This window comes from Thamnophis sirtalis, unplaced genomic scaffold (genome assembly GCF_051295495.1).
Source record: "Thamnophis sirtalis isolate CommonGarterSnake01/CBP01778 unplaced genomic scaffold, rThaSir2_p1.2 scaffold_15, whole genome shotgun sequence".
NCBI classification, from domain to species: domain Eukaryota; kingdom Metazoa; phylum Chordata; class Lepidosauria; order Squamata; family Natricidae; genus Thamnophis; species Thamnophis sirtalis.
In genome coordinates, this window is record NW_028261395.1 from 44194024 (window position 1) to 44220917 (window position 26894).

Consider the following 26894-nt stretch of genomic DNA (forward strand, 5'->3'; position numbering starts at 1 on the left):
CTGGAGGAGGTGGGGGGAGACACACGCGTGTCAACGTGCTTCCTCCTCCTCCTCCTCCTCCAGCTGTTTGAGCTGCTTTGGCAACACTCAAAATCTGTAATTTTCAAAGGGGTTTATTTTCGGCCAGCAGCTCTTGTGCAGTTCTGTGCTTGGCTTTTTAAAAAAAGAAATAAAATTGTATTTACAGTGGCAGCCCTCTCGTTTTCCGGAGCGGACTGACCAACGAGGGAAGGAGAGAGAGAGAGAGAGAGAGAAAGAGCTAAGGGAAGAGGAGGAGGAGGAGAAGAAGAAGAGTTGCCCTCCAATTTTACTCGGAGCTCGCGGAAGGGAAAAGAGACCACCCGGACCCTTCTCTCCTTCTGCCTTCCCTACTTCGTGGTGTGTGTGTGTCTCTGTGTGTTTGCCAACGTGGGCGCCCTCTGGTTGCTGCGGAACCGCGTCGCTTGGAGGCAACGGAGCGCCCAACTTCTCTCCCCCCACCTCCCCGCCCCACAAACACACATTGTTCCCCCCCTCCTCTTCTTCCTTTCCACTGTGCGGAGCAGGACCGCGTTGCCCTCTTCGGGAGCTGCCTACTGCGCCCTCCCGTCGCCCTCCCTCCCCCTGCCCGCAAGTTTGGAGAAAATCCCCCCCCCACCCGTTTCTCTCGCCCCCCCCCCTTCGGTCAATGTCCCTGCCTCTCGGAAGCAGAGATGGAATCGCTCACCTGGGTTTTCCCCTCCTTGCTGCTGCTCTGCACCCATCAGCACACCTGGACCAGGTAAGAGCTAGCGAGCGAGCGAGCGAGGCTTGCTGCGCTTTGGGGCACTTTTTCCCACGCGCCTCCTTGGAGCGCTGCTGGGGGGGGGCACTGCCGCGTCGTCCTGCCTGTGCGCCCCGATTCAGTCGGCTGGGGGGTGGGGGAAGAAAGAGGGGAGCGGGGCACTCCCTGGAGGGACGGGGCGAGGAAAGGCGTCCCTTTGCGCGCGCCCCAGCGCTTTTTGGGGGGGGGATGACATTTGGGGATGGGGGAGGGAATGGGGGAATCGGCCTTGCGCGGCGCTACTGGCGCAATCCGAAGCCACACTGCGCGCGGGGAAACCTTAATCCCGGCTCAGTTTATTCCAGTTTCGCGGTTTGTTCGAAAGAGGCCAGGTGCTTAGCGAAGAAATTCTAGAATAACAGAATTGGAAGAGACCTTGGAGGCCTTCTAGTCCAGCCCCCTGCTTAGGCAGGAAACCCTATTAAGAGCCACGAAAGGAGGGAGATCTTATTTCTGGAAGACGGGGTTCATCTCCCCTCTCAAAAAAACACCAGCCAGGCATCTGCCTTGACATCCCTGGTTTGTTGTGTGTGTGTTTTACTTTAGGTACCAGGGATTACCCAAGGCTTATGGTATCGAGAACCCATTAAATAAAGTAAATAAGCAACAGCGGAAAGGAGGGAGGGAGGAGGAGGGAAAGGAAGAAAGAGTGAAAGCAGAGGAAGTAAGAGAGGGGAATTAAGAAAAGTAGAGAGGGGAAGAAGGAGGAGAAGAGAGGAAGAGTGTGGGAAAGAGAAGGGAAGAAGAAAGAAAGAAGGATGAGGAGGGAAAGGAAGAAAGGGTATAAGCAGAGGAAACAAGGGAGGGGAATTAAGAGGAGGAGAGAGGGGAAGAAGGAGAAGAGAGGAAGAGTGGGGGAAAGAGAGGGGAAGAAGAAAGAAGGATGAGGAGGGAAAGGAAGAAAGGGTAAAAGCAGAGGAAGTAAGGGAGAGGAATTAAGAGGAGAGAGGGTAAGAAGGAGGAGAAGAGAGGAAGAGTGGGGGAAAGAGAGGGGAAGAAGGAAGGAGGAAGGAGAGGAGGAAAGATTGAGGAGACCAAAGGAGCAGGGTTGTTGCAAAATAAAAGATGGAAGTTTGGGGTGGCAAGAAAGTGACCCCCTGTGTTTTCTATATTTCTAAGAAGATAGTGATAAATGTAAATAGTTAATAGATAAATGTTAATAGTACTTACAAGAAAGTATATTGATGAATGTATTTGAAAGGAAAAAAATGAAACAAAAACTTTATGAGGTAAGACCAAGGCTTACAAGGGGTACAGGATTTGAACCAATCTAAGCCCTTGATCCCTCCCCCCCAAATTTCCCTCTAACAGGTTGCCACTGAACCTGCGCAAAGGACAGTCAAAACAGGAGTCCTCTCCCACCTTTAGAAAGAGTTTTGTTGAGCTCCCCACTTGCATCACAACTACTCTGGGGTTCGTTGGTTTGTTTGCTGGGACATTTGAAGGGACTTGTGCGGCTCCGAACGTGTGTGGCTCGGAACACGCACAGAATGGTCTCCTTTTTGGGCTGGAAAAAGAGGAAAAGTTGGTTTGTGGACGCTGGCATTTTTTTAAAAAATGGCTTTCAAGTGAGATTGAAAACCCGCTCCACAAGGGTGGAGGGATGCGGTGGCTCACTGACTAAGATGCTGAGGTTGTCGATCAGAAAGGTCGGCAGTTCGAATCCCCAGCGCTGCGTAACGGAGGGAGCTCCCGTGACTTGTCCCAGCTTCTGCCAACCTAGCAGTTCGAAAGGACGTAAAAAAATGCAAGTAGAAAAATAGGAACCACCTTTGGTGGGAAGGGAACAGCGTTCCGTGCACCTTCGGGAGTTGAGTCATGCTGGCCACATGACGTCCTCGGACAGCGCTGGCTCTTCGGCTTTGAAAGGGAGATGAGCACCGCCCCCTAGAGTCGGGAACGACTAGCACATATGTGCGAGGGGAACATTTACCTTTACCATAAGGGTGAGGCCTTTGTCCCAAGCCGACTGCTCCACTTGGAACAGGGATACATTAAGGCCACCCCGGATCTGAGCCGGATCAGGCCAAGGGCCCCATCCAGTTGCCAACCAAGTGCTCCATTTCTTAAGGCTCTCCAACAACTGTGGATATCCAAGGCAGGGTGTGTGTGTGTGTGATTGAAACCTTCAGCACTGTGAGAGTTTGATTGCTCAGGATTGCATCTAACACCACCACCCTTTTTAAAGCCATCGAAATTGGCGGTCATCACCGCCTCTGCTGACAGCAAAAATACCATGGTTTTTCACTCCGCCTGATCTAAAAAATGTGGGTTATATGTTGACAAAGGCCAAAGGGGAAGAGAGTTTCTTGCCGAAGGACCAAAAATATACCATGTCCTATTTGTCCCTGTTTTTTGGCTGTTTTTTGGGGGGGGCTTTTCCTGCTGTTTTGGGGGGTCATTTTCCGGGGTGTTTTTCGGGGAACTTTCAGGTTCTTTTTGGCCCAAAAAACGGCCTGGAAATGGCCCAGAAAACGGCCACATGTGTGCTGGAAACCAGTAGAGCAGCTGGCGACGGTGCACGTTCCCACAGAGAGGGCTCGGCATGCCACCTCTGGCACGCTTGCCATAGGTTTGCCATCACAGGGATATGGGACTCCCTTTCCAATTTGGTTAGGTGTCTACTGGCCTAAGTTCGGTTCCTGGCACCGAACGCCCAGTTTCGATTTCAGCCGAGCGTTTTCTCTCTTTGCAGCACACAGGTAAATCTCCAAAAGAGATTATATGCTACCTGAGGCTTCTCAGGAAACAACACCTGAATGGGAAAACGGCTGGTGACCTTCTACCGCTGCACCACCGAGAGTTATTTTAACTTGCTGCACCTGTATGGTAGCAGATAGGACAGCGCTCCAGAGGATCAACGTCATTGTTTTGACGAAGGCTTCCTTAAACAGCAAGAAGCAGAGTCTCGGTACCGGCAAAACCCCTTTTATTTACACAACTGTGAATTCCTGTCATTCACAGTCAGCAAGGCTCGGCAAACAGTCTTTCAGAGGAATATTTATCCACACGAACCTTATCTCGCTTGGCGAGCTGCCAGATAACTCGTTTCCAAAGGCAGGGCAAGGCCACACTTGGCACAGAGTCTCTTATAGTCACAAACAGAACTTTCCACTCTCGACACGACCGAAGGAATGAATTGTTTCCTGCAAAAGCCCCCTCCCCATTCGCTCCTCTTTTGTTTCCTCTGGGAGGGGCCAATCACCACCAAGGTGTGGCTTTACTCTTAAATCGACCCTGCTTTCTTAGTTGTTCTTGTCTTCTGGCAGCCCTGCGCATGTGCACACTGGGAACAGGCTCCAGCTGTTCCTCTGCCTCACTGCAGTCTATCTCCTTTTCTGCCTCCGACGCAGAGCCCTCGTCCGAGCTTCCCTCAGCCCCCAGGACTGGCCCATGTTCCACCCCAAACTCCTCACTGTCCGACTCAGCTGCCAGCTCTGCTGGTTGCCAACGGGCCACAACAATCATTGCCCAGAGGCTCATGGAAGAACTTTATAGCTCCCGCTGCCTTAAGAAATTTCAAAACATTCTTAAAGATCCACCTCATCCTGGCATGAGGGAATGAGGATGGGGAAAGGGCTCAGTGGCTCAGTGGCTAAAGACGCTGAGCTTGTGGATCAGAAAGGCCAGCAGTGGGGCGGTTCGAATCCCCAGCGCCGCGTAACGGAGTGAGCTCCTGTGACTTGTCCCAGCTTCTGCCAACCCAGCAGTTCGAAAGCACGTCAAAAATGCAAGTAGAAAAATAGGAATAGGCCTGTTTTTCACACTTATGATCATTGCAGCATCCCCATGGTCAGGTGATCGAAATTCAGATGCTTGACAGCCGACTCATATTTATGACGGTTGCAGTGTCCCGGGGAGTCACGTGATCCCCTTTTGCGACCTTCTGACAAACAAAGTGAATGGGGAAGCTAGATTCACCTAACAGCTGTCTTACTAACTTAACTCTTGCAGCGATTCACTTAACAACTGTGGCAAGAAAGGTCATGAAATGGAGCAACACTGACCTAACAACTGTCTTGCTTTAAAAACAGAAATTTTGGGCTCAATGGCGGTCGTACGTTGAGGACTACGTAGTCGTACTGTGGGCCAGAATTTAGTTCTACCTTCCAACTGATTGTAATTGCTTGAACCACCGGATAGCAACAGCAACAGCACTTAAGACTTATATACCGCTTCATAATGCTTTTACAACCCTCTCTTAGCCGTTTACAGAATCAGCCTTTTGCCCCCAACAATCTGGGTCCTCGTTTTACTAACCTCGGAAGGACAGAAGGCTGAATCAACCTTGAGCCTGGTGAGATTTGAATTGCCAAATTGCAGGCAGCCAGCAGGCAGCAAAAGTAGCCTGCAGAACTGCCCTCTAACACTAGGAGGGACAGAGGGATGGAGGGAGGAAGGAAAGAAGGAAGAAAAGAAGGAAGGAAGGAAGAAGGAAGGAAGGAAGGAAGGAAGGAAGGAAAGAAGGAAGAAAGGAAGGAAGGAAGGAAGAAGGAAGGAAGGAAGGAAGGAAGGAAGGAAGGAAGGAAGGAAGGAAAAAAAGAAAATAGCAATAACACTTAGACTTATATACCGCTTTACAGTGGTTTGACATCCCTCTCTAAGCGGTTTACAGAATCAACCTCTTGCCCCCAACAATCTGGGTACTCATTTTACCCACCTTGGAAGGCTGAGTCAACCTTGAGCCTGGTGAGATTTGAATTACCAAATTGCAGGCAGCCGGTAGGCAGCAAAAGTAGCTTGTAGTACTGCACTCTAACCACTAGGAGGGAGAGAGGGACGGAGGGAGGAAGGAAAGAAGGAAGGAAGGAAAGAAGGAAGGAAGAAGGAAGGAAGGAAGGAAGGAAGGAAAAAAAGAAAATAGCAATAGCACTTAGACTTATATACCGCTTTACAGTGGTTTGACATCCCTCTCTAAGCGGTTTACAGAATCAGCCTCTTGCCCCCAACAATCCGGGTCCTCATTTTACCCACCTTGGAAGGATGGAAGGCTGAGTCAACCTTGAGCCTGGTGAGATTCGAAGTGCCAAATTGCAGGCAGCCGGCAGTCAGCAGAAGTAGCCTGCAGTACTGCACTCTGACCACTGCGCCCCTAAAATGGCTCTAAAATACTAAATACTAAAATGAGGCCAGGTTTGTACTCAAATAAATGAGAGATTCCCCACGACTTTTAAATAAGAGGACAGAGGAGGGGGGGGAAACCCAAAACGAAATCTGGGGGTGCCGTCAGCTTCTCTGCCTCTCTCTTTTCCTCTTCCTAGCCCCCCCCCAAACTTCCCCACCCTATGACTCCTTGGTTTCTGGCAGCTTTTCACGCAGTGACTTATTAAACCTTGGAACAGTAATTGGGTAGAGATGAGTCACTTTTCCTCGGATACAGTTTCAATTTATGCTTGCGGTATGTGTTTGAGGAAAAGAGGTAGGCTGCACATCTTGTTTTCTCTTCTCTCTCCTCCCACTACCGTATTTTTCAAAGTATAAGACACACCTCCCCCCCCAAAAAAGGTGAAAATTTGGGTGCGTCTTATACACCGAATGTAGCAATAGCAATAGCAGTTGCTTCATAGGGCTCTCAGCCCTCTCTAAGCGGTTTACAGAGTCAGCATAGCGCCCCCAACAACAATCCGGGTCCTCATTTTACCCACCTCAGAAGGATGGAAGGCTGAGTCAACCCTGAGCCGGTGAGATTTGAACAGCCGAACTGCAGAACTGCAGTCAGCTGAAGTAGCCTGCAGTGCTGCATTTAACCGCTGCACCACCTCGGCTCTTCCACTGCACCACCTCGGCTCTTAGCCCCAGCCACCCCCGCCAGAGCCCAAAAAATGCGAGGCACGGAGGCAGCGATGGTCTGTGGCAATCCCTGCAGCCTGGAACAGCTGATTGTGGGTATTCCGGCAGTCCCATCCACCCTCCAATCAGCCGTCCTGAATCAGGCTGCAATAAGTGCTGAAGCTGAGCTGGCTGGTCCGAGTTTGCAGTAGCCATCACATTCAGAGAGCACAGTAAGAGATTCAGCAGGATTCAAAATAATAACAATATACAACACATTACCAAAAGCAGGTTTTCCAAGGGAGCAATCAATACATTCCGACTAAAGCCCATTAACAGGAAAAGTGCTGGTTGTTGTTTTTTTAAGCTGTGATCACTAAATAAACTGCTTGGTTTTCTTTCTAACAATCTTCCCTTTTGTCTCTTTCGTTCTTCCAATGCAGAGCCCTGAATGACATTGGAGATTATATTGGGTCAAACATAGAAATATCTTGGCTGCCTAATTTGGATGACCTGATGAAAGGATACGCCCGGAATTTTAGGCCAGGAATTGGAGGTAAGGTGATTTGGCACTGGATGTACTATTTACATATTATAGATCAACTATAGGGCAGTGGTAGGGTTCAAATTTTTTTACTACCGGTTCTGTGGGTGTGGCTTTGTGGGTGTGGTGTGGCTTTGTGGGCGTGGCTTTGTGATCATGGCAGGAGTAGGTTACTGCAAAATCTCCATTCCTTCCCCACTCCTGGGGGAAGGATACCGCAAAATCCCTATTCCGTCCCCACTCCAGTGGAAGGTTACTGCAAAATCCACATTCCCTCCCCACCCCACTAAGCTGCTTTCCAGCTCCGTTCTTCTGTTCAGGGCAACAAAACAAGATCAGCTGGGAGGCAGCAGGGGCGGGGCCAGCCTATTTGCCGGTTCTCCGAACTACTCAAAATTTCCGCTACTGGTTCTCCAGAACCTGTCAGAACTGGCTGAATACCACTTCTGCTATAGGGTTACACTTTTTAATCCCTTCCTATTATCCACAATGGTCAGGAAGGAGTTGTAAAAAATGTACTGCGATGCAAAGTGAATAAATAAAATTTATAAATTAAAAACACATTAAAATAATGCCCACCAAGATGAGCTACGGGGCTAATGTGGTCTCATCTGATTCAGGGCATAACTTTTTCTACTCATTCAGGCATACCGTATTTTTCGGAGTATAAGACGCTTCAAAGTATAAGACGCACCAAGCTTTTGGGGAGGAAAACGGGGGGGGGGGGAATCTGCTTCTGCCTCCCAGATATTTGCCTCCTTGCAACAAACAGCAAACAGTACAGACAATATACAATAACATTTCAGACTATACTTGCACAGATGCTGTTAAAATTGATCTGCTTTCTGGAAGTATAGTTATTCTCTGCTATTTAAAAGAAGACACAATAGCACTGGGCCTCTTCAGATCAAGCATTTATTTTAAAAGCTTCTTCATTTCGTTAAATTGTCTAGATTAGAAGAAGAATAAAGCAGTCTTTAAAAAATAAGTCTAATAATTTGAACATTCTATAGGCATTTATAGTTATTGACTTATCTTCTTGCAGCAAACAGTAACCAGCCTGATTAGCATAAGAGAAGTTTCAGGCTGCAGGAATTGCTATAGCCTATTGCAGCCTCCGCAAGGCCCATTTTCCCCGTTTGCTGCAAGGAGGTAAATTGCAGGGAGGCAAAGGCCAAAGGGTGGGGGACGGTGTGTGGGTGGGGCTACTTTCAGTGTATAAGATGCACCCAAATTTTCACCCTCTTTTAGGGGGGAAAAGGTGTGTCTTATACTCCCAAAAAGTTACCCTAATTTAGGTAGGAGACAGAAATAAGTTGGCCTAGGATGAAGGGGAATTCCAGTGCCTCTGTTTTAATCTATCCCTTCGTCTTGTCTATCCAGGGCCTCCTGTTAATGTGGCTTTGGCCATCGAAGTGGCTAGCATCGACCACATCTCTGAAGCCAACATGGTGAGTGAGCACCACCAGAGCTAAACCAGACACAGTGAGACCACTTTTGTTTTACTGATGGTGATGTTGTGGCCCGCCAGCAGCCAGCGGAGCTGGTGGCAGATTCGGACAGTGAGGAGGTTGGGGAGCAACATGGGCCAGTCCTGGAATCTGGGGAAGGCTCTGAGGAGAGCTCTGTGTCAGAGGCAGAGGGCAGGGCCATATACAAGTTATCAGCTGTCTTTGGAGTCAAACATCAGTGGGACAGAAGAACAGCTGGAGCCTGTTCCCAGGGTGTGCATGCACAGAGCTGCCAGGAGAAAGGAACAGCTAAGGAACAAAGGCCGACTCGGGAATAAAGCCACAGGTGGACGGTGAATGGCCCCTCCCATAGGGAATAAAGAGGAGTGAAAGGGGAGTGGAGTTTGCAGGAGACAATTAGTTCAATTCACTTGGTGAAGATCTGTTCCTGACTTCTTGCCAAGGAATTGCTGCTACAGCCTGGCATTTAGAAGATATCGGCCTGGCAGCTCTCTAAGCCTGATGGAAGGTCTGTAGTTGTGAAATCGCTTGAAAGACTGTTGGAGCGGAATTCCCTTTAATTTAAATAAAACGGGTTTTACTGGGATGAGGAGTTGGCTTCATGCTTCTGGGAACCTAGGTCGGAACAAGTGAAAATGGCAATTGTTTTTAGACTACCTAGAAATTTCTAATCTATCTATATATAAAATAGGTGTTTGTGTTCCAGCATAACTCTGGAACGCCTCGAGCAATTTCAACCAAACTTGGCACACAGATGACTTACCCTCTGGAAACACCCCTCAGGGTGTGTTCTGTTAAGATACAGTCTGTTGTGCCATAAAATGGTTACTACCGTACTGCCTTAAAATGGCTTCTATTGTACAGTGCTTTGGAGTTGCCATGTACTCCACAAGGGCACTCTGTCTGGTAAGGGGGAAAATCCAACATTAGAAATTGCGGCAGTGTTCATGGAAGGAGGGTTGGGATAAATAAATACTCGGGCAGCAACAAGTTATCAGCTAGTTTAAGAATAAGCAGTTAGAAATATGACAGAAAAATGGAATATGCTCCTGTTTGGCCCAGGGATGTTGTCACGGCCATCTTTTTAAAGGGAATTTTGTTTTTTTTTTAAAATCTTGTTCTGTTAATTCTTGTCTTTAGGAATACACCATGACGGTTTTTCTGCACCAAAGCTGGCGGGACCACCGGCTGTCGTACAACCAGACCAACGAAACGTTGGGCTTGGATAGCCGTTTTGTGGACAAACTCTGGGTGCCGGATACGTTTATAGTCAACGCTAAGTCAGCCTGGTTTCATGACGTCACAGTGGAGAATAAGCTGATTAGGCTGCAGCCCGATGGAGTCATTCTTTACAGCATCAGGTAAAAATGACAATTTTTGTGGCCACAGCTGTATTTAGCGGGTAGTGAAACGGCAGGAAGTTCCTCTAAGCCAGCATTTCCCCAATCTCGGGAATAGCGAGATGTTGGAGATTCAGCTCCTATGATTCTCGTCAGTGGCCATATGGAATTCTGGGATTTGAAGTCCACATACCAGAGGTGATATTCAGCCAGTTCGGACCGGTTCGCCCGAGCTGGTACTGTTCTGACCTAGGCTTCCCCAAAAAGCACGAAGCAGAGTTCTGGTCCCGACAAAAGCCTTTTTTTCGCATTCAGCAAAAGTCTGGTAAAACAGCCTTTCAAAGGTGAATTTATGATCACAGACTTCATCTAGCTTGGAAAGCTGCTATGTAAATATTTTCCAAACGCAATGCTGTGCAAGGAAAGACTGGGCACAGAGTCTCTGAGATTCACGGACAGATCTTCACACTCCTGAAACGAATGAACGGATTGTTTCCTGCAAAAGCCCAGTCCTCTTTCGCTCCTCTTTTATTTTGTATGGGAGGGGCCATTCACCGTCCACCTGTGGCTATACTCCCAAGTCGACCCTGATTTCTTAGCTGTTCTTTTCTTCTGGCAGCTCTGCGCATGCACACACTGGGAACAGGCTCCAGCTGTTCCCCTGCCTCATTGCTGTCTAGCACCGAAGGCAGCTGAGAACTGCCAGACGGCCTCGGCCCCGTCTCTGCCTCCAATGCAGAGCCCTCATCCGAGCCTTCCCCAGCCTCTAGGACTGGCCCATGTTCCTTCCCAACCGCCTCATTTTCCAACTCTGCTGGCCTCTGGCAGGCCACAACAGTTAGCGGCGATCTGGTAGAGCTCCAAAATGTCCTATGTAGTCTTGTTTTTGATGCTGAGCAATATGTGAGTGCACGCTCAGATTTGCAAACCGGTGGTAAACTTATGTGAATTCCACCATTGTCACATACCTAGGAATGGCCAAGGATGGGAAACACGGCCTTAAGTGTGGAGGGTAAGCAGAGAGACGTTTGAATGTTAAGAGTTGTGTGTTTTTCTTTCTCTTCGTTTGGTGCAGGATTACCTCTACAGTGGCCTGTGACATGGACCTCACCAAGTATCCAATGGATGAGCAGGAATGCATGCTAGACTTGGAAAGCTGTGAGTTTAACACACGAATCACAAATCACACAAGCCGGGGAGAAGAAGGGATATGACTTTGTGTGCTTTTGAATCAATTTTCTTTGGAAAATTGGGAACCAAAACAGGGCCAGATGCTGAAATAGACCATTGGTTCTTACCTGAAGGGTCCTTCTCTGCACACTGCGGGAGAGTCCAAGAATGGGTTATTATCACAGTCTGCTTGCCCTGGACTGAGAAGTCTTTTCCCTGGCCACGCCTCCTGCGTGGTCACGTCTCTCCAGAAAAAATGGAAGTAGTCAAGTCCGTGAGGATGTCGCAATAAGGTAGAGTACAAGACCGTGAAGGTGTCCTGCTAAGAGACAAGATCAAGTCCAGAGGACACATAAGTCACAATTCAGAAACACTAGAAGATGGCACTATCACCCCCGGGACAGCTGGGTGGGTTGGACTCTCCCGCAGTGTGCAGAGAAGGACCCTTCAGGTAAGAACCAATGGTCTTTCTCCTGCACACTGCTCAGAGAGTCCAAGAATGGGACATACCCAAGTTACTGCCCATCAGGGCGGGTAGAAGAGCTGTCCCGGGTCACATCCGTCTGAACCACCGCCTGTAACACCCTCCTGCCAAAGGCCGCCTCAGCGGAGGCGAAGGCATCCAGCTTGTAGTGCCTGACGAACGGGGAAGGTGAAGACCATGCTGCCGCCCGACAGATCTCCTCGATTGAGGCCTGGGCAGCCCAGGCTGCGGAGGTGGCGGCACTTCTTGTTGAGTGGGCCGTGATATTTCGAGGGACCGTCTTGGCCAGACTTTCATAAGCGGAGGCGATGCAAGCCCTGAGCCAGCGCCCCACGGTGGAAGAGGAGACCTTCTTGCCCAGAGAGCCAGGTTGAAAGGAGATGAACAAGGCCTCAGACTGCCGAAACTCCGACGTTCGATGAAGGTAGGTCTTCAGGGCTCGCCTAACGTCCAAGGTATGCCACGAGCGCTCCCGAGGATGGGAAGGACGGGGACAGAAGCTAGGGAGAATGACCTCCTGTGTTCTATGAAAAAGTGAATTGACCTTCGGAATGAAAGAGGGATCAAGTCGCAAGACGACCCTGTCGGGATGGACGATGCAGAGGTCCTGACGCATCGACAGGGCCGCCAGCTCGGAGATGCGACGTGCCGATGTGATAGCAATCAAAAAGGCTGTCTTCAGCGTCAGATGGCGAAGAGAAATAGAGCTGATAGGCTCGAAGGGTGGTGCAGTGAGTGCCTGGAGTACTACGGACAGCTGCCATGAAGGATAACGGTGGATGGTGGGTGGGTGTAGATTCGAGGCGCCTTTTAAAAAGATGCGCACCTTGGGGACCTTGCCTAGGGTTAGCGAAGAATCCCCAGCCCAAACAGTAGCCAAGGCAGCAACCTGGCGACGTAGAGTGTTGGGGGACAAACCTCTGTCCAGACCCCCCTGCAGAAAGTCCAAAACGCGCTTCACGGGCGCAGTGACGGGGTTCAAAAGTCGTTCCTCGCACCACTTGGCAAAGGAGACCCACGTGGCGTCATAAATCCTCGTCGTGGAGGGACGACGAGCAGCTTGAATGGTACGTATTACCTCATCCGAAAAACCTTCGCTCCTTAACAGGTCCCTTTCAAGTGCCAGGCGGCCAACTGTAACCACTGGGGGTCGGGATGTACGACTGCCCCCTGGCGAAGGGAGACCAGATCCGGAGGAAGGCGCCATGGAGGAGACACCGACAGGCTGACTAGGTCGGCAAACCATGATCTCCGGGGCCAATGGGGGGCCACGAGAATCACCTCTGCTTCCTCCTCCATGATCTTGGAGATTACCTGTGGTAGAAGTGGAAGCGGCGGGAAGGCATATAGCAGGCCTGGGGGCCAGTGGCACCGCAAAGCGTCCGTCCCTTCTGCCCCCTGAGTCTGGAAGCGGGAGAGAAACCTCGACAGTTGAGCGTTCTCTTTGGAGGCAAACAGGTCCATCTGGGGTAGACCGAACCTGACGGTCAGACGGCGGAAGAGGGCGGGATCGAGTTGCCACTCGGCCGGGTCGATGGTTTTCCTGCTGAGCCAGTCCGCGCGGGTGTTGTCTACTCCCGAGATGTGGTCTGAGCGGATGGACTCCAGATGGCGCTCCGCCCAGCGACCTAGGGCTTCCGCTTCCATCATCAGACGTTTTGACCTGGTGCCACCCTGGCGGTTGATGTGCGCCTTGGTGGCCACGTTGTCCGTCATCAGCAAGACGTGTCGTCGACGGACCTCTCGGTGGAAGTGACGGAGGGCTAACCTCGCTGCCCTCAGCTCCAGTAGATTGATGTTGCAGCGGGATTCCGATGCGGACCACCTCCCCTGAACCACGAGGTGGCCCAGGTGCGCTCCCCAGCCGGAGAGACTGGCGTCGGTGGTGACGACCACCCGGACGGGTTCCTTGAAGAGGTGCCCCTTGCGTATTGCCGGTGACGTCCACCATCGGAGAGACCTCTTCACCAGAGGAGGAACGGTGATTAACAGGCTTGAGTTGCTCCTGTTGGCCCTCTGGTGGGGTAGAAGCAGCCACTGCAGGGTTCTTGAGTGCAGTCTGGCCCACGGAACGATCGACAGGCAGGAGATCATCTTCCCCAAAAGCTGAGACAGGAGAATCACCTGAGACTGCCTTGCCCGGATCACCTGGTGTGCAAGAGAGCGGAGGGCCTCTACTCTGTCTGGGGAAAGGAAGACCCTGCAACAGGAGGAATCTATCACCGCCCCCAGGTGAATGATTCTGGTGGAGGGGGAAAGATGGCTCTTTTCCAGATTTAGGGAGAACCCGTGGCTTCTGAGGGCTCTCATGGTTATGCGCAGGTCCCGTACGGCCTGCGGCCTGGACGACGACTGGAGGAGGATGTCGTCTAGGTAGCATTGGAGCCGTATGGGTCTGCGTCGGAGGTGCGCAGCCACCACCGCCAGAACCTTCGTGAAGGTCCTGGGGGCCGACGACAGGCCGAATGGGAGGGCCCGGTATTGGAAATGTCGGCCGGCGTAAAAGAAGCGTAGGAACCTCCTGTGCTGGGGGCGGATGGGGATATGGAGATACGCCTCCTTCAGGTCTATTGAAGTCAGGTAGTCCCCCTGGCGGATCCCCGCCAGGATGGATTGGAGGGACTGCATCTTGAACCTCCGGTAGGCGATGAACCGATTGAGGTTCTTGAGGTCCAAGATGGCCCTCCACCCCCCCGAGCTCTTGGGGACGAGAAAGAGAATGGAGTAATAACCCCTCCCCTCCTGCCCGGGGGGGACCTGCTCTATGGCGTTTATTTCCAGAAGGTGAAGAACCTCCTGATCCATCCGCTCCCTCTTTACGGGACAGAAAGGGGTAGGGCACCTGATGAAATTCCTGGGAGGGGGGGAAAGAAATTCCAGAGAGAGCCCCTCCCGGATGGTCTGAAGTACCCAGGCATCCTCCGCTGTCCGAGCCCAATGGGACGCAAACAGCTGGAGGCGCCCCCCTATAGGAGATGTCATCGGGGAGTCACTTTGACTTGCGAAAGGGCCTATTTGAGGCTCCGCCGCGGTTAAACCTGCGGAACCCGAACTGCTGCCCCCCTCTGTCGCGAAACGAGGCCCTCTCTTGCGCCCTCTCCCCTGACTGACCCGAGGACCGGTTTGTGGGATTGAAGGCGGTGGAGGTAGAAGGCTCTGAGGCACGAAAAGGCTGCCTCCTGCGAAAGCGAAAGGGCTTGCGGTCCTTCTTAGCAGTAGAGGGCAAGACCTTCCTCTTATCCTTGGATTCGATAAGAAATTTGTCTAGCACTTCTCCAAATAATTTGGCACCCTTGAAGGGCGCTGCGGCCAGCTTCCATTTATGTTTTTGGTCCGCCTGCCAATGGCGGAGCCAAATAAGTCTACGGGACGTTACGTTCGCCGCCAGAGCCCTGGACGCAAATTTGGTGGCGTTAAGAGAGGCGTCCGCGGCATACTGGGCGGCCGCAATGGTCTTGGAGACGTCCTGGTGAAGACGACCGTCTTCAAGAGGAAGCTTATACAGGAGTTCCCTCAGCCATATTACCACTGCCCTGTTGAAGAAAGAAGCGGATGAGGCCGCTCTAATGGCCCAGGCCGTCGCTAGGTGAATCTTGTGACAGGCCTTTTCCGCTTTCTTATCTTCCGCCTTGAGACCCTCAAGAAGGTCTGCAGGAAGGGGCGTGTTGGAAGTTAGGGCCGTGATGGGGGGGTCTACCTCCGGGAGTACCAGAAGGTTCTCCAGAGCCGGCTCCATGGTATACAACTGTTTATCCACCCCACTGGGGGAAGAAGAAGTGGCAGGCTGATCCCACTGGCGCTGAATTAAATCAAGGAATAGTTCAGGAATCGGGACCAGCTGTTGGTGAGAAGGAGGAAGTTTAAACATCGCCGCATTGGGGTTCGCCGGAGCGGCCCCAGCGGCAGGAGGAGCAGGGGTGGGCTTTATCCCCTCCCCAGTGGCCACCTTCACCTTCTGCAGAATAGATTTAAAGAGAGAAGGCTTGAAAAGCCCCGAGAAGGATGGGGCGTCAGCTGTGAGATCGTCCTCGTCATCTGATAATTGAAAGAGATCCTGGATCGGATCCTCAGGAGCTGAGGTCTCACTGACCACAGAGGATTCAATAGAGGGATGTCGCACCCGCTTTGGCGGAGGCGGCTCGGTAAGGGTGGATTTAGGGGGACCTGACACTGGGCGTTCACGCTTACGCATGGCAGCCTCCACAGCCCTAGCAATGGCCCTGTCCATCATCCTCTGCATGCTAGGAGAAAGCTCCGCCTCAGAGTCAGAATCCAAACCCATGTCCGGATCCGCTTGATCCCCCTGAATAGGAAGGGAAATATCCTGAGGAATGGTAATAGAATGAACCGCCGGCTCCTGCCCTTGGTCATAGGACCAGGAAGGAGAAGGTGAGGAAGGGGCCAAGGATCTGCCAGGGGACAAATCCTGTGATTCAACCTCCTCAGCCAACAGAGCTGCGGGATCCCTTCTGGGGGGAGGAGCCAAGGAAACCCCAGGGGTGGAGGAGAGGGAGTCTCTCTCCGCCAGGCGCCTGGCTTTCTCAAATTGTTTGTCAAGGGCCCTCTGGCGCCTCTCAGCATCCCTGGCCTCGGCCATAGAGGGAGTCTTGGGGGGTTTACCCTGACTGACCACCCGTGCCCTGCCTGAACCATCCTCCATAGCCTGGGGAGAACCCACGCTCGGAGCCTGAGGGGAACCCTGTCTACCAGCAAGGGAACCAGAGACAGAAGAATCCATGAGGAAACACACAGGTTGATCAGGCAATTGGCAGAAAGGGAACAGGGAACTCTGACAAACTGCTCTGCAAGAAAAAGGAACGAGAGAATTCATGAGAGAAGCACATCACAATGCAGAAGAATGCACAATGACAAGAGAATAATGCATCAGCAGAGCAGAGAGTGGGGAGAATACAGAATGTTGTAACCTAATAGGTTAACATTCAACTAGGCTCGAGCAGGAGCCACCCACAGCCAGCAATGAGGAGGGAAAAAAGGGGCCTCTCCTACTTCTTTTAAAAATATTGCCAATTTGCAGGCCGGGGGCCTACCTGCACTGAGGCTCAGGCCTGGAGCCCAAGAGCCAGGGCCGCGAGAACAATGAAGAGGATGGTCTGGGGGCAGTTGAGGGATGGGAAGAACCCCCGCTGATCCCACAACCATCCAGCGGCAGCCTAGTGAGACGGGGCTGAAGCGGAGGCCAAGGCCTTAAAAGGGCGCGAAACTCCCAGCCTTAAAAGGGCCTCCGCACAGCGTGAGGGGAAAGAGGAGAATGATCGTGAGCACGTGCGTCTGCTCAGCAGGCCCCGATCATCTCCGTGGCAGCCTCCCAAGCTTTTTTAGGGCCAAGGGCGAAAAAACCTCGAGAAAACAATAAAGGTGACCAAACGCAGCCCTGCTGCATTCCCTGAAGGCTTTGCCACCCGCTGTGCACTTTAAATAACAATCAGCGTTTTCTCCGAAGCCGGAGAAGCAACCCCCACCGTCTGCCTCCCAGCCTCAAAGAGGCTTCAAGCAGCAATCAGGCTGCTATTACAAGAGAAATGAAAGGAGAGGGAAAAAGAGGAAAGAATAAGGGGGAAAAGACAGAGAGTCCAAGTTAGGTAAAAAATAATTCAAAAAACCTGGAGCTCACATAGAAACAATCCGATCGGGCTGACTGAGAATTTTTTCAGGAGAGACGTGACCACGCAGGAGGCGTGGCCAGGGAAAAGACTTCTCAGTCCAGGGCAAGCAGACTGTGATAATAACCCATTCTTGGACTCTCTGAGCAGTGTGCAGGAGAACTATAGTAGTCGGTTTGGTATCGCACCAATGGTGGTTAGTTAGTTTGGTGAATCTCATTTTTATAGTTGATCAGTCATAAGCCATGGTGGCGCAGTGGTTAGAGTGCAGTACCAAAACAGGGCCAGATGCTGAAATCTATAGTAGTCGGTTTGGTTTCGGACCAATGGTGGTTAGTTAGTTTGGTGAATCTCATTTTTATAGTTGATCAGTCATAAGCCATGGTGGCGCAGTGGTTAGAGTGCAGTACTGCAGGCTACTTCTGCTGCCTGCCGGCTGCCTGCAATTTGACAGTTCAAATCACATCAGGTTCAAGGATGACTCAGCCTTCCGTCCTTCCGAGGTGGGTAAAATGAGGACCCAGATTGTTAAACCGCTTAGAGTGGGTTGTAAAGCACCAGGTAGCGATATATGTCTAAGTGCTATTGCTATTTTCTTTCCTTCCTCCCACCCCCCCTCCCTCCCTCTCAGTGGTTAGAATGCAGTATTGCAGGCTAACTCTGCCCACTGAGTTCAATTCTGACCATCTCAAAGTTAACTCAGCCTTCCATCCTTCCGAGGTAGTTAAAATGAGGACCCAGATTGTTGGGGGAAAGAGGCTGACTCTGTAAACCGCTTAGAGAGGGCTGTAAAGCACTGTGAAGCGGTATACAAGTCTAAGTGCTATTGCTATCATGGATTGGGGCTTCAGTGTGTGATACAAGAGCCGAGGTGGCGCAGTGGTTAGGGTGCAATACTGCAGGCCACTTCAGCTGACTGCTATCTGCAGTTCAGCGGTTCAAATCTCACTGGCTCAAGGTTGACTCAGCCTTCCATCCTTCCGAGGTGGGTGAAATGAGGACCCAGACTGTGGGGGCGATATGCTGACTCTGTAAACCGCTTAGAGAGGGCTGAAAGCCCTATGAAGCGGTATATAAGTCTAACTGCTATTGCTATATTGCTACAAGTCGCAGATCTTGTACAGGTAGTCCTCGACCTGCGACCGCAATTGAGGCCAAAATCTCTGTCGCAGAAGCAAGACAGCTGTCAGATGAGTTCCGTCCCATTCTTGTCACAGTTTTTCAGTGACTCACTGCAGTTAACGACACGGCTTTTAACTGAATCCAGCTTCCCCGCTGATTTTGCGGGTCAGAAGCCCGCAAAAGAGGGATCACATGATCCCACAACACGCAACCGTTGGCTGCCAAGCATCTGGATTTTGATCACGCAATCATGGGGGCTGTTGCAATGTTCGTAAGAGTGAGAAAATGGGTTGCTTTTTTCTGTGCTGTTGTAACTTCGGTCACTAAGTGAACTGCCTGTCGTTTTTTTTTCCCCAACAAAAGCCGAGATCACCGAACTGTGACTTCACATGATCTGAAAATCTAGTCTGTAGGATTTTTAAAAGCCCGACTGCTGGATCTAATTAGGAATAGGATGGAAGATTCCAGGTTTGTAGGCTAAGGAGGGAAATGGAGAAAAATAAATAACCTGGAAGGGGATCACAGCAAATGAGCAATATATGGAAGAATCAAAGCCATGTTTGAGTGTGGGAAGCGGAAGAAACATTGAAGTGGTTAAGAACAAGCTGACCTGCGAGGCTGCAAAATATATATATATATATTGGGCAAAAATAAATGATTGGCTTGAAGAGATTACTGCACATCAAATAGAACTAAAACCGGAACTATTTTTATTAGGAATAATTAAGGGGAAGCATGAGAAGAAAATCAAATATCTAATTCTACATATAACCATGGCAGCAAGAAAAAAAAGAAGGTTCTACATTTAGGCAAGGAAAACGAAATGCACAGCTACAGTATAGGTGGTACCTTGCTCAACAGTAGTAACTGTGTGAAAGGGATCTTGGAGTCCTAGTGGACAACCATTTAAATAGGAGCCAGCCGTGTGCAGCAGCTGCCAAAAAAGCCAACTAGGCTGCATCAACAGAGGGATGGAATCAAGATCCCGTGAAGTGTTGATACCACTTTATAAGGCCTTGGGAAGGCCACACTTGGAATACAGCGTCCAGTTTTGGTCGCCACGATGTAAAAAAAGATGTGGAGACTCTAGAAAGAGTGCAGAGAAGAGCAACAAAGAGGATTAGGGGACTGGAGGCTAAAACATATGAAGAATGGTTGCAGGAACTGGGTATGTCTAGTTGAATGAAAAGAAGGAACAGGGGAGACATGATAGCAGTCTTCCAATATCTCAGGGGTTGCCACAAAGAAGAGGGAGTCAAGCTATTCTCCAAGGCACCTGAGGGCAGGGCAAGAAGCAATGGGTGGAAACTAATCAAGGAGAGAAGCAACTTAGAACTGAGGAGAAATTTCCTGACAGTTAGAACAATCAATCAGTGGAACAACTTGCCTCCAGAAGTTGTGAATGCCCCAACACCGGAAGTCTTTAAGAAGATGTTGGATAGCCATTTGTCTGAAATGGTATAGAGTTTCCTGCCTAGGCAGGGGGGTGGACTAGAAGACTTCCAAGGGCCCTTCCAACTCTGCTATTGTATTATTGTATCAATCTCCTATGCACAGAATTGAAAAAACAAGCATTCACCAACAGAGGACAATGTGATAAAAATATTTTGGAATGCGCCGAAATGGACAGGCTCACAAAAGAGCAAAAACACAAAGAGGAATCAGAGTACTACTTAGTATGGGTATAATTGACTAGGGGAAAGAGGAGAAAAAAACAGGATAGTAACAAAGAGAAGAAGAAAAATCAAGAAACTACAAAAGAAGTACAAAACCGCAGAATCAATAAGAGTGGGAAATGCAAGATAGATTGTACATGATATAAGAAATATGGGAGGATCAAATGTATATAGTACGTATGAAATATGAGGTATAAAATATGGATATAGATATGGATATAGTTATATAAGATACGTATGTATTGATAAAGGTAACACAATGGACATGTAAAAGATGTAAAATGTGCTGCACAAACGATATGATTGTATAAATAAATTTTTTTTAAAAACTTAAAAAAAAAAGAACAAGCTGACCTGTGATGAAATAAAAACGGATTGACGGTTAAGAGCAAATAATTTTTGGGCAGTGGTCTGAAAAAAAAAAAGTCACCTTTATGCAGTCATCAGAAGTTGAGTTTAGCGTTTATCTTCCCCGTGAAAAGGTTTATTTAAAACAAAACAGGTTTAGCCTACTGTACGAACCCGGTTTCCACCTTCCTCTTTATGCACCTGCATCGATTCAGGATTTGTTTTATTTAAACAGATGGCTACTCCTCCGAGGACATTGTCTACCACTGGTGTGAGAACCAAAAGGAAATTCACGGCTTGGATAAGCTGCAGCTTGCTCAGTTCACCATTATCAACTACAGATTCACTACGGAACTTATGAACTTCAAATCGGGTAAGTAAAATAATTGCTGTTACTTAAAGGCTGGGTAGTTATTGACTAGCGCTGTGGTGGCCAAACTACGCCATGCGCGCCCGAAGTGGCACATGGAGCCATGTCGCCTGGCACGTGCAGCGTCGCTGTTCCTCTTCCGGGTTTCTGGCACGCACATGCGCACGATGATCAGCCTGCCTTCGTGCATGCAGCTGTGCTGGAAAGTGGAAGAACTGGCCTTCCATTTTCCGGCTGATCATCTTGGGTGCATGCGTGCCAGTAAGCGGAACATTAGTTGGCCAGCATGCATGTGCAGTGCGCATGCTGGAAACTGGAAGTTCATTTTGCAGTACCCGCATCCCCCCCTGGGCAGTTCCTCTCCCGGGTTGCGGCCCAGCGCATGCTCCCTTTTTGGCATTCGGTGTCGAATAGGTTCTCCGTCACTGGACTAGCATATTTACTAAGGAGACAGGAAACTAGCCGGGTTGAACAAGCCACTAGGCCCGACGCACCAGGACGCGTAAAATGGCATTTTAAAAGATAAGTCTCGGGCTTTAAAACACAGGGCTCGTTCAGGATGCTAAGTAAGTTTTAATTGTGGTTTGCTCTTTATGCGCCTAAACTCACACAACGTAACACGTAGCTAGGAGCAACAGTTCACAAAGTGTAAAACTGGAGCTTCACACTGGTAAGCAGAAGTCTACCTATGAGGCGGCTTGAGGAGGCCTAATTTTTTTTTTCCTATCATGGTTTGTAATCCACGGTTCATGGGTGCAAGTGTTGGTGAACCCCCACTGATGATAACCAACCATGATTTAGTGTGGCATGCAGGTTCTCTGTTTAAAAGTGAAGCATTAAACAAGAATAGAATAACAGAGTTGGAAGGGACCTTGGAGGTCTTCTAGTCTAACCCCCTGCTTAGGCAGGAAACCCTACACCACTTCAGACAAATGGATACCCAACCTTTTCTTAAAGACTTCCAGTGTTGGGGCATTCACAACCTCTGGAGGCAAGTTCTGTTCCACTGATTAATTGTTCTCGCTGTCAGGAAATTTCTCCTCAGTTCTACGTTGCTTCTCTCCTTCATTAGATTCCACGCATTGTTTTTTGCCCTGCCCTCAGGTGCTTTGGAAATTAGCTTGACTCCCTCTTCTTTGGGGCAGCCCATGAGATATTGGAAGACTGCTATCATGTCTCCCCTAGTCCTTCTTTTCATTCAACTAGACATCCCCAGTTCCTGCAACCGTTCTTCGTATATTTTAGCCTCCAGTCCCCTAATTCTCTTTGTTGCTCTTCTCTGCACTCTTTCCAGAGTCTCCGCATCTTCTTTACATTGTGGCAACAGAAACTGAATCCCCGTATTCCAAGTGTGGCCTTCCCAAGACCTTATAAAGTGGCATCAACACTTCCCGTGATCTTGATTCTCTCCCTCTGTTGATGCAGCCTAGAACTGTGTTGGCTTTTTTGGCAGCTGCTGCACACGGCTGCCTCCTATTTAAACGGTTGTCCACTAGGACTCCAAGATCCCTGTCACAGTTACTACTATTGAGCAAGGTGCCACTTATACTCTACCTGTGCAGAGTTATGGAAACTTCTCCAGCAGCTTTATTTTTCCGTTAACCATATGGGTGGGAAAAAAACAAAGGGAATAATGGGAGCAGGATATAAGGACAACCCCCCCCCCCAAAAAAACTTTAAAAATACTCTCCATTTTGCAGCGGGCCGGTTCCCCCGTCTGAGTCTCCATTTCCACCTGAGGCGGAATCGAGGGGTCTACATCATCCAGTCCTACGTGCCTTCCATCCTCTTGGTGGCCATGTCCTGGGTCTCCTTTTGGATCAGCCAGTCAGCTGTACCTGCACGGGTCTCCCTAGGTAAAGAGAGGACTCCACCTGGTTTTGACAAAGCCCTTTGGAGCCGGGGTGGCGCATTGAATAGAGTGCTGGATAAGGATTGTGGAGGATTTAATTGAAATTCTGAACTCACCTGCCTCACAGATTTGTTGGGAGGAGGAGGAGGAGGAGGAGGAGGGTGATGTGTGTGTTATCTTAAGCTCCTGAGAATCCAAGGTTGAAAAAGCAAGTAAGTAATTTTCTGTCAAGGGAGTGGGTGGCTCAGGGGCTAAGACACTGAGCTTGTCAATCAGAAAGGTCGGCAGTTCGGAGGTTCAAATCCTTAGTGCTGCCTAATGGAGTGAGGTCCCGTGACTTGTCCCAGCTTCTGCCAACCTAGCAGTTCGAAAGCACGTAAAAAATGCAAGTAGAAAAATAGGGAACACCTTTGGTGGGAAGGGAACAGCATTCCATGCGCTCTTCGGCATTGAGTTTTGCACGGAGACGTCTTCGGACAGTGCTGGCTCTTTGGCTTTGAAACAGAGATGAGCACCGCCCCCCAGAGCCGGGAACGACTAGCACACATGTGCGAGGGGAACCTTTGTCTTTACCTAATTTTCTGTCTCCTTGGACTAGATCAAAGATGGGGGGGGGGGTTAAAAATCATGCAAAGACATCCTTAGCTAACTTCGCTGTGCTTCTAACATAATAAAAAAAAAAAAAATCCTGAGCCAAGTTGGTTAAATAAATAAATTGTGGTGGTTGAACTCAGACAAAACATCCCTGTATAAGTCAGATGGTTAGTCCATCTAGATCAACATGCAAGCCAGTTGGTTCTACCCATTTTAATTGTTCGGGGAGGAGGAAAAACTTTTGACTTTTAATTAGGTGAAAACCGCAGGAACCTTCAGCGTCAGTTTTCCCCAGAACTGTGCCAATCTATATATATGTAAGAGCCAAATACCGCTCACTCATCACGGAATCTCTAGAACCGTAAAGCCTACAAACTTGGAAGTTTGTCATGTATGTTCCTCTTGGCTTCTAGGTCCTCGCTAAGGGATATTTTGAAACGACCATCAGTTCATTAGTATTTCTTATATATTAATTAACATGCTCTGATGCTAAGACGTTCTACTCCCCCTCCCCACCTGAAAAGAACTCTGTTCCAACTGCCAGTTGCCTCACATTCCGTTCAAACTGGCAAACGTTCCAGTCCTTCACTCAGAGCAATCTAGGGCTCCTTACCGTACTAAACATCAGTACCTCACCAAAATGTCTACGCCTTCCACCCATGGAACTGCTTCCGGACTCAAGGCGGCGGGAGCAATATACTCTTATGTGTTTCAATCACTGACCACCACTAGGCCAATAGATTGAACCAGATTTCTCCTGCATTGCCCGATCACATAGTTTTGTCGCAAAGTGCGGGTCTCCAGCTAGTATGATCTATCCAAATAAAACTATTCTTTGAGGAATCTATCTGCCTAGGAGTTTTGTTCACCATGGGTGTTTTGACTTGGAACCCTGATATTGGCGTAAATAAAATTCTTACAACTCTAAGTGGAAAGGCCTCTGTGTTATATTTTTGGGGGGGATATGCTCCCCCTAGGCGCTAATTTTTTTTTGTTTCTTTCTTATAGGCATAACCACAGTTCTTACCATGACCACCCTGATGGTGAGCGCTCGTTCTTCCCTTCCTAGGGCTTCGGCCATAAAAGCGTTGGACGTCTACTTCTGGATCTGTTACGTCTTCGTCTTCGCTGCACTGGTGGAGTACGCCTTTGCCCATTTCAATGCCGACTATATGAAAAAGCAGAAAGACAAACTGAAGACCAACAGGCAGGCAGAAGAGGTCAGTATAACGTCTGGCTAAGACCCGTTTCTTAGCTTGGATGGGGCCCAAAGCTAGCTTTTGATGGCATTCATGTGTTTTATTGGATACATCTTATTGGCGCAACTGACTCTAAAAGTTCTCGTGGCTTTCACCCAATTAAAAGTTTTCCCTTTCCCTCCCCCCCAGGTCACTGGTTACACTGTCCAATCCAGTTGCTGGTTGGTTGCTTGGTTACTTCGCTCCTCCTCTGGCCAGCCACCTGTGAGAATGTCCTTTGTTCCCACAGGAAAATCTTACTGTTTTGGCTACTGTTTTGACCTAGGCTTCCTTAGAAAGCAAAAAGCAAAGTCTTGGCCCCTGCAAAACCTTTTTTATTTACATGACTGTGAATTCCTTTCATTCACAGTCAGAAAGGCTTAGCAAACAGTCTTTCAGAGGAATGCTTATATACACACACCTTATCTCGTTTGGAACATTGCCAGATAACTAGTTCCCAACTGCAGGCAAGGCAAACTTGGCATGGAGTGTCTTATAATTACAAACAAAACTTTTCTCTCTTGACATAGTCGAATGACCGAATTGTTTCCTGCAAAAGCCCACTCCCCATTTGGGTTTCCTATGGGAGGGGCCAATCACTTCCAAGGTGTGGCTTTACTCTTAAATCGACCCTGCTTTCTTAGTTGTTCTTGTCTTCCGGCAGCTCTGCGCATGCACACACTGGGAACAGGCTCCAGTTGTTCCTCTGCCTCACTGCTGTCTATCTCCCTCTCTGCCTCCGACGCAGAGCCCTCGTCTGAGCTTTCCCCGGCCCCCAGGACTGGCCCATGTCCCCCCCCCCCAACCTCCTCACTGTCCGACTCTGCTGCCAGCTCCTCAGGCCACTGGCAGACCACAACAGCTACAAACCCCCATCTAACTATCCCCCACCCCATCTCCAGCCAGATTCATCCGGGGTTGGCACTTGGTTAGGAAGGGTTTATAAATCCAGCCATCTTGGCTTAGGCAACAAACCCACAACTTTCTTTCTGTAACGGTTTGCAAAAGCTATTTATGCCACCAGGGTAGTCCAGGTCTATTTTTGTAGGCCAGAATGTCTGGATTACCCAGGTTGCGGGTGGGGGGGGGGGGGAAGCTGAGCCTCCGGTTGACCATCTTCCCAATTTTTACCTGCCCTCTTTCCCCTTTCAGGTCAATGTGAAAAATGCGATTGTTATGTTTTCTCTTTCGATTGCTGGAGTCAACCAGGAGCTGGCCACGTCCAGCAGGCCGCGTCGAAGGCCCCGGCACCTATCTGGCTCGTACGGCTCAGCTGAAGTAGAAACGGGGGACACCAAGAAAGGGGGGGCACCAAAGCCCAGAAGAGGCCTAAAGTCTCTCTTCAAACCCATCGATGCCGACACCATCGATATCTATGCCAGGGCGGTTTTCCCAGCGGCCTTTGCTGCAGTCAACGTCATCTATTGGGTGGCCTACACCATGTGAGGACCCCCAAAGGGCATCCAGCCGTTCCTTCGCCCTTCCCTGCAGGAGCTTGAGGACAATCGAGAGGACGCCCCACGAGGGGAGCCAAGCTCGGGAAGCGCTTTTTCAGCACAGCTGTTCCAGAGCCGAACTATTCTTTTGCACACACAGATGTTTGTTTCATTTCCCTCTTCCATCCCCAAGGGGAGGAAGAAGTTGTGCTGACAACGAAGGCAAAGGAAGAACGGCTCACTTTATCATCTGATTTTGTTTCACTTTCTTGGCGAACCCAAATGACAGTGTTTCCCCCCCCCCCCCCCCAGGAAGGCACAAACAGCTCTGCCAAGATTTGACCAGCCTATAAACAATGTCTCTCGTTTCTCCATTAACTGTGCCAAGTTCTGGATTAAGACCATGGAGCATCCGAAATATCAGGAATATATCTGAAATAATTTGTTGTGAAAGTAGGACACAATTTCTTGTGAGAAATTTATTATCTGGGCAATAATTCAGCTGGGACATCACGCGCGGGATGAAATGAAACGAGCAATTTTTTTTTTTTTTTTAGTTGTCTGGAGCAGCTGCTCTTGATTTTAAAGCTTTTTGACAATTTTCAGGTTTCAACTACTCAAAGATGGGCTGGTTGAGATTTTGCAGAATTTCTCTTTTTTTTATTTTTTACCTGAGGCATTACCACACTCCTTCTCCTCCTTGGCTGCAAAGTTCGCCATAGCGGTCATGGCATGATCATTTATATTTGGTAATTTTTGAAATGATTTCCTTACCTTTTAATTATTTATTCTAGGCCGCTTTCGGATTTGGACAGGGAAGATCATGTTCCCAATTTGGGTCTTCGTAATTTTTAATGTACCTTTTGTTTTCGCACAAAGGGTTTAGAACAAACCTAACTGAGAATATGAAACAGGCCCTGCTTGCAGCAAAACTGTGGGGTTTTTGTTTTTTTTGCTGAAATGTAGCTCACTGCAAGAACCAAAACCCTAACAATTCTTTTAAAAATGTAAAACGATGTGTCGCTCATTTTTAAATAAGCCATGCTAACAAGTCAT

General features: G+C 49.3%; 2 protein-coding genes across 2 annotated transcripts in view; one reads left to right on the forward strand and one right to left on the reverse strand.

Moving 5' to 3' along the window:
* The window catches only part of CFAP74 (cilia and flagella associated protein 74), a 117490-nt gene that overhangs the window by 82338 nt on the left and 8258 nt on the right, over positions 1 to 26894 (reverse strand). Inside the window, 1 exon segment of the mRNA XM_087702450.1 lies at positions 24192 to 24332. The gene's annotated coding sequence lies outside the window, so the exon portion shown is untranslated.
* Positions 656 to 26747, forward strand: GABRD (gamma-aminobutyric acid type A receptor subunit delta). Its single transcript, XM_087702525.1, has 9 exons — positions 656 to 760; positions 7015 to 7127; positions 8499 to 8566; positions 9728 to 9948; positions 11003 to 11085; positions 20584 to 20721; positions 22419 to 22574; positions 24173 to 24384; positions 25555 to 26747. Exons 1-9 carry the CDS (start codon positions 693 to 695, stop codon positions 25846 to 25848), a joined length of 1353 nt encoding a protein of 450 aa, XP_087558651.1. The 5' UTR covers positions 656 to 692; the 3' UTR covers positions 25849 to 26747.

What these genes read in the sequence shown, in the direction of transcription:
- GABRD (XM_087702525.1), top strand. Translation starts at nt 693, where the DNA reads ATGGAATCGCTCACCTGGGTTTTCCCCTCCTTGCTGCTGCTCTGCACC. An exon ending in CATCAGCACACCTGGACCAG is followed by an intron (nt 761 to 7,014) that starts GTAAGAGCTAGC and finishes CTTCCAATGCAG; the next exon opens with AGCCCTGAATGACATTGGAG. An exon ending in CCAACAGGCAGGCAGAAGAG is followed by an intron (nt 24,385 to 25,554) that starts GTCAGTATAACG and finishes TTCCCCTTTCAG; the next exon opens with GTCAATGTGAAAAATGCGAT.